The sequence below is a fragment of the Anthonomus grandis genome, chromosome 8 (assembly GCF_022605725.1).
Source record: "Anthonomus grandis grandis chromosome 8, icAntGran1.3, whole genome shotgun sequence".
In the NCBI taxonomy this organism is placed as follows: domain Eukaryota; kingdom Metazoa; phylum Arthropoda; class Insecta; order Coleoptera; family Curculionidae; genus Anthonomus; species Anthonomus grandis.
In genome coordinates this window covers 27,619,581-27,631,778 of record NC_065553.1, presented here as the reverse complement: position 1 = coordinate 27,631,778, position 12,198 = coordinate 27,619,581, and the positions used below count along the sequence as shown (strand labels likewise).

Sequence of the window (12,198 nt, the reverse complement as noted above, 5' to 3'; positions counted from 1 at the left end):
AAACTTCTTTGTTGTGTTTTCCTTTCACTCACTTGAGTAAGATTTAAATCCGGCAAAGGTCTGCCTAAAGTCTTAATGTTTACTTTTTCTTCCAGTGAAAGATTTGAAAAATTACAGTTAATTAAAAAGCTTACACGATAATCGAAAATCGTTAATATTCAATAATAATTATTGTATTGTTCACTCTCGAAATACTCACACACACACAAACCACCGATCACGGAACCGATTAAAAACAAAATTTAGCCGAATAAACAACAAAAAATCTCTGCCTCCTGCGGTCCGATTTACAAAACATTAAAAACAAAAGCCGAATCCACGATAAAACTGGGACGCTAAATTTTAGCGCGGCTCGTGATCGGTAACGAGCGTGATAAAAGCCGAGAAGATGGGTCGTCGAGAGTAGCTTTTCGGCCAAATTATGGACGCGTGTGTGAGCGCGCCCCACGACAAATAGAGGAAGATGGAGAAGATGGCGCGAGACAGAGAGCGGTATACGTAGGATGCCAGGAGCACTTTGGTTGTTGATTTGAATATCGCATTATCTCCTATAGTACGGGCGCTTGTGTCACAGCATAAAGAAACCAGCAGTCGCACTTCAATAAAAATACACTGGCTTGAAGTTGAATAAGCGAGTTCGGTGCATGTGTACTAACACAGGCGCGGCATATTTGCTTATAGTAGGGATGCCGCTGACACTAGTGATGCTAAGAGTCCGGATGAATCGTCCGTTCAATCCGAATATCAAATTATTCCGAATCAATCCGGATATCTAAATCGTCCGGATACACGCCGCCCGTTCGACCGACAATGAATTAATAATAGCTTGTACGAGGCTCACGAAGTTCCACGTTCCACCGGCTAAGGGTACAAACATAGTGGAACGACGAGGCTAGAGGCACAGCGACGAGGTAAGCGACGATATAAGCGACGTGGCAGAAGACATACACATAGTAAGGAGACAGAAGTCGCGATTAATTGCGACTCAATTCAATTTAGTCAAAACAATGTTTTCCGACAGTGAAGATGAAATTTTATTTGACAATGCCGCGCTTCGCGGACTTATTGTAATGGGAGGTTTAAACAGAACTTGCTCTGTACATCCCATTAATAAATCGCGCAAACGATTTGGGCAGTATCATACACTATTTTTTGAACTCAAGCAGCATCCAGACCGATTTTTCGAGTACTTGAGAATGGATATTGCTACTTTTAACTATATTTTAGAAAGTGTCTCCATGTCTACAAATGAATTGGACAAACTACAATAAACAACCCATTGGACCGGAAGAGAGGTTGGTTATTACTTTAAGGTAAGTTGAATGTATATTTTTGTACAAAAAACATAATATTTATTAAGTATTACAACTAAACAGGTCAATTAACATAACATCTTAAACACTGGAAAAAATGAACAAAAATAAACTAAGTAGAAATATTCTTTTGGGTAAAAACATAAAACGAAAGATTCAGTAGGAGTTGGCGTTCTGATTGATCGGATAATCGAAAGGTTCGATTCCTTGATTCTGATTCATTTGATTAGTATAGCCATAAGCATATCTCTGAACCAGATCTTGAACGCCATTTCTAAAATGCAAAATGTTGTTATCCGTAATTTTTCTCACGTGTGGTAGTAGACTCTTAAAAAATGACAGATGATCATCTTCTTTGGTTTCATTTATGTTTGCCCTCTTTGTTCTAATGAACTCCAATTTCTGTTCCTCGATGGCCAATAAAGCGTCAACATTATTCTTTCTTTTACGGAGTCGGCCCTTTAAAACTGTTCAGCAGGTTCAGCAAAATGACTTGACGTGCCTGTAGATGAATCCTCAGTGTTTTCGGAAGCAACAGAAGCAGGTGTCAATGGCTCGACATTCACGGGATCTTGTACATCGTCTATTGTTTCCGTCTCCACTCTATCGTCATCAGAATTCACATCAGATTGCACGTCCGTAGCAAGCGATTCATCCAAAGAATCTACCAAATTTCCCGTTGCTTGTCGAGGCCTAAATTGATCCTTTAAGAATAACAAACTTTTAAAATAGGGCCAGTGGGATTTAATTGCAATGTCCCCTGGATCACCAGACCGTGGAATGGGAAGTTTTTTCAGTTCTCTTCGGAAATAATCTCTTAAATTTTTCCATTTAGTTTCACTGTAAAAAAATGGATTTCAGTTACGAATAAGCTATTTTTAACATTGATTTTTGTTTCAGAAGTGGTTCATTCTAGCATTAGTGTTAAAATAAAATAGAACACAGCCTAATCACTGACACTAACTAAAATTTTATTATTTTTTTATTGCAGATATTGTGCTACAGGGGAATCTTTCAAAATCATTCACTTTTCGCATGGGAGCTACAACAGTTGGATCAATTGTTAAAGAAATTGTTAACGCGGTATGGAATATATTACAGCCAATACACTTCCCAGTTCCAACACAGGATGATTTCATTAAAATCAGTGAAGATTACATGAAAATCTGGAATTTTCCCAATTGCTTAGGTGCATTGGATGGCAAGCACGTAAAAATTAAATGTCTCAGTCATTCAGGAAGCATGTTCTTTAATTATAAAAAATTCTTCTCGATCGTTCTTCAAGCAGTCTGTGATGCAAATTATCGCTTTACTGTAATAGAGGTGGGAGGATATGGATGACAATCCGATGGGGGTACTTTTCAAAGTTCGGCTTTCTCTAAGTTACTTTCAAAGAAACAATTAAATGTACCAACTGAACAGTCTCTACCACATACGCAAATTCGAATGCCATTTGTTTTCATAGCCGATGAAGCATATCCACTACAAGAAAACTTGCTTAAACCCTATAGTAGACAAACTCTGAATCCTGAAAGGCAGTACTTTAACCAGCGATTATCTAGAGCTAGGAAGACGATTGAATGTTCATTTGGTATAATATATGCAAAATGGAGAATATTATCGAAAGCCATAGAAACAAACGAACAACTCGCCGACATTACAATTAAGGCAATTTGTCTTTTACATAATATTATCATGGATAAAGAGGGTTTCGAAAGGCATTTAAAATTGGTCACAGAAAGTCCTGCAAATAATAATTTTACAAGACCCAATTGGAATGCAAGAGGTCGGGTTCCCAATCAAGCAATTTTTATTCGTGACACATTTAAAGATTACCTAAATAATTTCCCTATTCAATATGAGTGACTCTGTATATAAAATAAAGGTATGTACTTAAAATTTACTTGCCTGTTATTCCACATTCTGTAGCTACTTGTGACCAAAGCTCATCTAATACATAACGGTTTCTATGATCTGGATGAGAAGCATTCCATAATGCACGCCTGTTGAACACGCAGGTTATTATGTTTACTTGCTCAGCCATTGCGTATATGCTGTACCAACAAACAACCTTTTCTAAACCAAAACATGCAAAAACCAATCAAAACTGTCCCGTATCAACGCGACAATAAATGCAAATTTTATCTCGACGCGCACCGCGTCGCTTTTCTCGTCGCCTAGTACCGCGTCGATCTCTTTACTATGTTTGGCTTCATTACAATACACGATGAAATAAAAGCCGCGTCGCTTACCTCGTCGCTGTGCCTCTAGCCCGTAGCCGATCGATAGTACTAGCCGTGACACTGGTTTCGTGGCGTCAAAATTGAAGCCGAGATTTGGTGGCGCACGCCGTACAGTGGAACGACTAAGTGGAGATACCGCGGGATCTAATATTTTAAATTTTTATTATTGAATTTTTATTCTTTTTAAAACTCAAAGCGAGTATCAAAATAGTTTGGTAGTAGTCTTACTATAAACTACAATAATAACTGCAGTAAAATATTATTTCGAATCAACGCAAAATATATGCCCCAGCGCGGAATTTTTGCCATCGCGATGCGGTCGTCGCCTCGCATGATTTTGGCTTCTGTTGTGAGGTATCGATGGAAGCGGGGATAAGTGTCCAGGCTAGAACTATCGATCGGCTACGTCTAGCCTCGTCGTTCCACTATGTTTGTACCCTATGAGAATCCGAATTAAATCGTCCGGACAAATAACCGGGCAATCGGCAATATCGTCGCGGGGCCTTGTGCAAATATTGCTTTATCTATCCTTATTGTACTTATTTAGAAACATAAGAGACAATACGAGAAAGCCCAAACTTTTTAAGGGTCGCCTGACCTTCAGAAGTTTTTTTGTAAACAAAGCATTTTTGTATTTATATTTTGCATCGTTTAAAATACACTTGATTTATTACATACATAATTAGCTATTTTAACATCATGTAGAAATCCGTAAAAACGAAATGTCTAATGGGTTGCATAATGCATACCTTATATTCGAAAAACAGCTATAAAAAACGTTTATCGGACGGTCGAGCATCGAGCCCAAAACATGGCATAATTTGCCGAACGGGCGAGACATCGAGCGGATGAATTAATCCGGATGAAAAAACCGAATTTTCAATTCATCCGAATCAATATTGTCCGGATATTGAATTAATCCGGATTTTTACAACACTAGCTGACACTCGCTACGGTCCACGCGGCTTTTGCCTTGGCTAGAGCCGGACTTAAACATTGTTTTAGATATTATTATCTTGTAAAATAAAAATACTTACATAGTACAAATATTTATTTTTTAATATTAATAAAGTTCATACATTAACAAAATATTAAAAAAAAAAAAAACATCGCATTTCTACATCTAACAACGACGATATAGAAGAATACGTGCAGGAAGTTAATTAGGTATGTACCATAAATTTAAGAGACCATTCTTTGAGTAATTTTAAAACAAAAAGTTCATATAAACATATGTCCAGAAATTCTTCGTTCTCAATATACAGGGTGTTAAAATTAAATTGTTAAACAACTAAAATATACGCCACTGACTTTTGTGCAATTTTTACTATGTTCTGTGGATTATACAAATAAAACTTTTTTGTCTCTTGAATTTTTTTCGTATCTTGCTTAGTTAATAATAAATTCCAAAAGAAATTTTTCCCCAAATTCCTTGTGTGATCCAGGGATATGCAATTAAGTGGACTTTTTTTCTCGAAAAATTAGCAAGATACGAAAAAGTTGTATTTGTATTTGAGTAAATCAAATAAGATTAAATTAAAAATTACACAAAATTCAGGTGCCCCAATTTTTTTGCCACAAATATTTCTTCAGGTCCCGTTCGAGATTACACTAAACCTAATAAATTTAATCATGTTAGGGGTAAATTAGCTCCTTAATGTTATAAATAACACCGCCAGAGAACTTGCGGACCTATGTTCATATAAACTTTTTGTCTTAAAATTACTCAAACAATCGCCTGTGAAATTATTTATGGTACATACTTAATTAACACTCTGTATAGTAACGCTTTTAGATTAACATCTGACTACATAGTAGTTTAAGGATTTAAACTAATTATACAAATAAAGTAATATTTCAAAACAAATAGAAGCTCTTAGGCCAATAAATAAAGACAAATATTTGGCAACAATTCAAAACAACTCTAAGATCTGCGAATTTTTGTTATATTATTAAGTACCAACTAAAGTAAAAGTATACAATTTTGCAATTCTTTTAAATATGGCAACACTGTTAAAATCACCCTGTATAGATCTGTTTTTTCTCTATCATACAGGGTTACTGGTAATTCGATACATTCCTTTGGAGATGTGATAGGAGAGGGGGTAAGAAGTAAATTGAACCCTAATATGTATTATGCAAAAGTTGATAGTTTTCGACATATTTAATTTTTTCTGTTTTTCTTCAAAATGTAGACCTTAGTGGTTTAAAAGGCAGTTTCCAGAAAATCCGCTGTATATTTTTTTAACTTTTTAGGCAAAATACATGCTCAACACAATAGTGTTACGTTTGTAATGGCAAAAGTCCCGCAAATAGTTGTAACCATAGGTAAATTCTCGATGCAAAGTGTAATTTTTTTTTCTTAAATAAAATACTACACTTTTTAGTGGATATTTTTTGAAAAAAAATTATGCCACATTCTTCAAAATTTACGTAAAACTTTCTTATTATCTAAGCTAACTCATAGGCTATAAATGCTACCAAAAATTTTAACAGAATTTTGTATTTTTATTATTAATAGTAAGAACGCACTTGAAAAATGCCAAGTGGTATTTACTTCTATGGTATTTAAGTACTATAGCAACAATTTGTTTTTTTAATTTTATTGTTAAAAATTTGATGTGTAGATAGTCTGACAGCAATAATTGTTGTGGAAAGTAGTTAAATTACGAGTTTCGAGTTTATACTTCTCGTGTTTTCAAAGAAGGTATTCTATTGGTTTCTGCGCTATGGCCACGTTTACTAACGCTGAATATGCAGATATTATGTTTGTTTATGGGTTTTGCAATGGTAATGCCGCGGAGTCTCGCCGAGAATACCAACGTCGCTTTCCGAACCGCCGCATTCCAAATGTTCGTGTTTTCGCTTCGACCTACCGAGCTATCGCTGAAACTGGATCCGTAAAACCAAGAAGAGGTGACGCTGGCGCTCCTCGCGTATATCGAGCAGAAGATGAGGAGGAAATATTAAGACATTTTGAAGACGATCCAACCACATCCACTAATGCCGTAGCGCAGCAAACAGGATCATCGCAATGGAAAGTTTGGTCCACGATTCGGCAAATGGGAAGCCATCCTTACCATTATACGCCTGTCCAAGGATTGGGAGAAGGGGACCCGATAAGAAGGGTAGAATTCTGCAGATTTATTATAAAGTCTGATGCAGACAATAGAACTTTTTTAACCGACATTTTGTGGACGGACGAGTCAAAGTTTAGTCATGAGGGCATTACAAATTTTCATAACCTTCATTTTTGGGCCGAAGAAAATCCCCGTTTAACAAGAGAAACCAGTTTTCAAAGAAAGTTTTCTGTAAATGTGTGGATGGGTCTTATTGGACCACATTTTTTCCCAGACCATTTAAACGGGGATATTTATGAAAATTTTTTACGACATGACCTACAAGATCTTTTTGACGATATTCCTCTCGCCGTTAGAGGATGAATGATATTTCAACATGACGGCTGTCCAGCTCATTTTCGGCGGTCAGTTCGGCAGTTCCTGGATGAACGTTTCCCGAATCGTTGGATTGGTAGGTCAGGTCCAATAGCTTGGCCAGCACGAAGCCCTGACTTAACCCCGCTTGATTATAGCATATGGGGTCAAATGAAAGCACTGGTTTATGCAACCCCAATAATTACCCGGGAAGATCTTATCCAAAGAATAACCAACGCAGCCCAGCAGATCAGGAATACCATAACAACTAGAACAACAAAGACTGAAATGAGAAGGCGCTGCCGAGCCTGTATTCGCAATAGAGGCTCTCATTTTGAACAAGATTTGTGAAGGTAAATACTGATAAATGCGTTACTTTACAATTTATAATAAAAATACAAAACCATGTCACCTAACTTTTAAGCATTTGTATCCTGTGAGCTAGCTTAGGTAATAAGGAAGTTTTAAGGAAATTTTGAAGAATGTAGCATAATTTTTTTTCAAAAAATATCCACTAGAAAGTGTAGTATTTTATTTAAGAAAAAAAAATTACACTTTGCATCGAGAATTTACGTATGGTTACAACTATTTGCGGGACTTTTGCCATTACAAACGTAACACTATTGTGTTGAGCATGTATTTTGCCTAAAAAGTTAAAAAAATATACAGCGGATTTTCTGGAAACTGCCTTTTAAACCACTAAGGTCTACATTTTGAAGAAAAACAGAAAAAATTAAATATGTCGAAAACTATCAACTTTTGCATAATACATATTAGGGTTCAATTTACTTCTTACCCCCTCCCCTATCACATCTCCAAAGGAATGTATCGAATTACCAGTAACCCTGTATAATACGAAGTAATTATTATAAATTATAATAATCCTGATATTCATGATAACTTATTGCTATGTACTTACCTTTCTGATTCTCTCGGAAATCTAAAAAAACTCAAATCACAATTATTTGAATTGTTCTTACATAAAACAGCCGCACAACGACTCATTCCCCGCGATTCTGTAGCCATTTTAATCAAAATCACAAAACAAACACACAAAAGTTTTTATAAAAACCGCTACGCTTTGTAAAAACGCTATCAAAATAGTCACTAAGTACGACGCTGAACTAGGCGATACACCTATGAACACAGTTCGATAAACAGTCAGCTCGGCATCCGGAAAACATGGCTAAGGATGCTATTAGTTCGCTTACATTTTCGAGCGGAGTGCGACTGCTGGTTTCTTTATGCTGTGCTTGTGTTATACGTTTAAACGCAAAAATATATCTAATATAATTAATAATTACTGCACACGAGTTTGAAATTTAAAATAAGTAATTTTTAATGAAATTACTGGGGAGCCGCGCGCCCTTGCGCCCCTATTAGCAAGCCGCCACTATAACTGATAAAAAAATAGAGACATTGCAACGTGAAAAATAATTGTAGAGTTAAAGACTTTAAATTAAACATGTTTTCTTAGTTTTGTTGCTCTTTGAAGGTAAAATATTACACCATGTATCATCTGTATTCAATAACACTCACCTAAAGCTAAAGTTCCTGGTAAATAACAAGTCAAATGATCCATTTTTGGTTTGAAATCCCTTGCCCCTCCTAGTAACTCTCCAATAAACAGGAACCCATTTGGAACAGTCTTCTTTGCTAAGTGTTTTTCCACACCTGCTATACTCTCGACATAATCATTTTTAAGGCTAAAAAACAAATCAGCCTTGTTTTGTTTCCTATCCCTTTGAGAATTCACTTACTAGTCCAAACTTTTATCACTTTGAATCCACTGTTTCAACAAATACTCATAATAGCTGTCACCTCTTGCCCCCAAAGTAATGGTGGCGAAAGCCCTAAATTGGCCAGTGTTGGCGTTAATGAAAATAGGAACCAGTCCATCAGTCTTCTCCAGTTTATGTACTAACTGGGACACTTTTGTGACAACATTCTACAAAAATCACTATAAAAACTTAAAAATGGGCTAAAAGTTTTATTACTTGCCTCATATTTGGGATTATCAGTTACCCAGCTTAAGTATTTAAATTCCAATTGAATTGTGGTCACTTCTGAGGTACTAGAGTCCGGTGACCACTTTGGAGCATGTGCTTTTCTGGTAAAGAGATTAATGTCCGAATATGGGATGCCTGATTCACTTTCAAAGCAAGGTAGAAGACGATCAGCTAAGTCAGTCTAAAAAATATATGATTACTTACTTACTATTTTTTTTGTTTTTTTTAATTTCATTATTGGCACATGAAAATAAATATTTACAACAATATCCATATCTTTTGCATAGTGGTTATTATACCTTAATATAGAAAATCATACACAACAGTATGTTATTAGGGAAGTTTTCTCTCCTGGTATTTAGGTGTTATACTTGATAAATATATAAAATCGAATCACCACAAGCCACAAATTGCTGGTCAATATTTATAAACCTTTGGTAGAAGCATTGGTTAGGTACAGTATCAGTGCCGGATTTAACTTTTTGCCGCCCTTATTTAAGTTTTTAAAGTCAATATTTTTCGTATATCGGAGCGAGGAATTTAGCATTATATTATTAATATAAATTACACTAAAACTGATTATAAATTAGTAGGCCTCGCCATATGATCTTTAATATGTCTTTACAGGAATCCTTTCCAGAAGCTTGGAAGCACAGTTTCATCATGCCGATATTTAAGGCTGGCAATAGGGGGGCCAAATTGCCAAAAAAAATTGCCAATTATCGTGGAGTATGTATTCAAAACTCATTGGCCAAATTGTTTGATAGTTTGATTTGCGATCAGCTAACATGGCAATGCAAAGGAATTATTAGTGAAAAACAGTCAGGATTCTCTTCTGGGAAATCCACAACCAGCAGTTTGGTTCAATACAAGTGTGATCTGTTGGGGGCTTTGGAGCGGGGGGTTCAGACTGATGCGGTCTATACCGACTTCTCCAAGGCCTTCGACAGGGTGAACTTTGGTCTCTTGCTGGCCAAGTTGGAAAGTGCTGGTTTTCATGACTCCCTCTTAAAATGGCTAAACAGTTTTCTGATAAGAAGAACTCAGACTGTGAAGGTGCATGGCTGTACTTCTGCACCTACTAATGTAGTGTAGTCTCAGGGGTTCCTCAGGGATCTCACTGTGCCCCTGTGCTCTTCAATCTATTTGGGAATGATATTGTTAATGTGATCAATCATAGTTCTGTAAGTATGTTTGCTGATGACCTGAAGCTCTACATGCAGTTTAAGCAGGTGAATGATATAGCCAAACTTCAGGAAGACCTTGATGCTTTGTGTGAGTGGTCAGTGATAAACGGATTGAGGCTCAATATTTTCAAGTGTTGCTACATATCATTTCATAGAGGTTTGAAAAGATTCAATTCTACATATAGAATTCTTGGTAAGTAAGAACTATTTGTTTAACAATTGTTTAAGTAACAATTTGTTTATAACTAATAGTTAACTGATGCAATAATTTGAAATAGAAAGGTACAAACAGTTATTTCTTAATTAAATTCAAAAATGCTAAATGATCTTTTTTTATCTCACTTATAAAATAGAGCCCTAAAGTCTAAAGCTTTAGTTTTTTAAGTCCTAGAGACTTAAAAAAACTAACATATTGCCCAAAATCACTTTTGTTCTAATTTTGATGAGCCACTTTATATTTAAACAAAAATTGTCAAAATTTTACCTAAATCGCTAAACCTGTTAATAAAAGTATCCACAAAATAGTTATTTATGTAACAAGTGTGTAAAATGATCCTTTTTTTATAAATGGCAAACTTGTTCGACAATTCCCGTGAATAAAAAAGGGGATTTTACACATGTGTACATACAAAAGTTTTTTCTACTACCAAAGAAAACATTAAAAAAAAATCAAAAATATCAAATTACTTTACGCACTTAAACGACTTTACGGTAAACGTCAAAACATTTGTTGACAAATTATAATGCACTATTACGCACTAGTACGTAAAAAGACTTTTTTAGTCACTAATGCGTAAAAAGTGAAACTTTACACCTCATGGGAAGTGTGTAAAGTGAGCACCTTACGCACAGTAGTAGAAAAAATAATTTAAAAATATCTATTAAAAATGAAATGATTAGCACTCAGTCCCTGAATTCACCCTCTGTTCTATTAGTTGACAATATGATCTGAATTTAAAATCCATTTTAAACTTGAAAACAAAAAATCAAAAAAAGAAACCTATCTTCTTATTATTTACAACTCAGCTCTAACTATTTTTTTTTAATTATATATATTTTTTTAATCGTAATTTTCCACCCTAATATTTTTTGTCCTAGGTTTCAGCCTACTCAGCCTTTGCGTAAATCCGCCCCTGTACAGGATCATTGCATGTATTATACCAGACTTCTTTAAAACCCTTAAATGTTGTACAAAATTACATTCTAAAAATGTTATTTGCGAAAAATAAACTATGTGTAACCAATTTATTGTTACCAGTTTATCTCTTGAATCTCTTGGAAGTTTGTTCCTAAAAACTCCGAACTAAATAATGCTGTAACACATACTTAAAAATTCCCAAGAGTAATACAAATTTAAATAAGCATTTTATAAATTATATGGCACCAAAAGTACTCAATTTAGTTCCAGAAGATGTAAGAAAATGATAAACAGAATAGAATTTAAGAAATCTGACAGAAATTGTATTGATTCAAACACTAAAGAAATTAAACAACTATTTAAGAGTTGTTAGGATAATAACTTTTATTTTATATAGATTCACTTTAGTTTGATATATTGAGTATGTAGTTTATTTTAAGTAAAATATTAGCATTATACGAATTTATTAATAGTTTGCGTAATATTTAAAAAATCTTGCTAACAGGCACATTCAGGTTTTAAGTTACCTAGGTGCCTAAGGATATATTCCTAGATCCATGTAATTTATATCGCATATTTTGTATTAATGAATGAATATTTATATATTAATAATATATTAATAACATATTTTGTATTATTAACTAATTTAAGAGTCTAAAAACTAACAGTCCTTCAATATTTATGTTTAATAGTGAATTTATGTAATATAAAAAGAATAGGGTCCAAAATTGTTTCTGTGGAATTCCAATTTGAATTTTCTAATTCTCTTACTTAATATATTGCTTATTTTAACCATCTGAAAACTGTCAAAGGAATAATGTTTAAATATCAATCAATCAATCATATGCTTTATTGTCAAAAAATTACAAAATTT

General features: G+C 34.6%; 1 protein-coding gene across 1 annotated transcript in view; it reads right to left on the bottom strand.

The window, feature by feature from the left end:
* The window catches only part of LOC126739403 (endoplasmic reticulum mannosyl-oligosaccharide 1,2-alpha-mannosidase), a 57,006-nt gene that overhangs the window by 33,270 nt on the left and 11,538 nt on the right, over positions 1–12,198 (bottom strand). The window contains exons 5-7 of the mRNA XM_050445074.1: positions 8,992–9,180; positions 8,751–8,938; positions 8,530–8,696 (exon numbers count right to left, since the gene is read on the bottom strand). Of these exons, the coding sequence (XP_050301031.1) occupies positions 8,530–8,696; positions 8,751–8,938; positions 8,992–9,180 (544 nt within the window). The remainder of the gene's footprint in view (positions 1–8,529; positions 8,697–8,750; positions 8,939–8,991; positions 9,181–12,198) is intronic.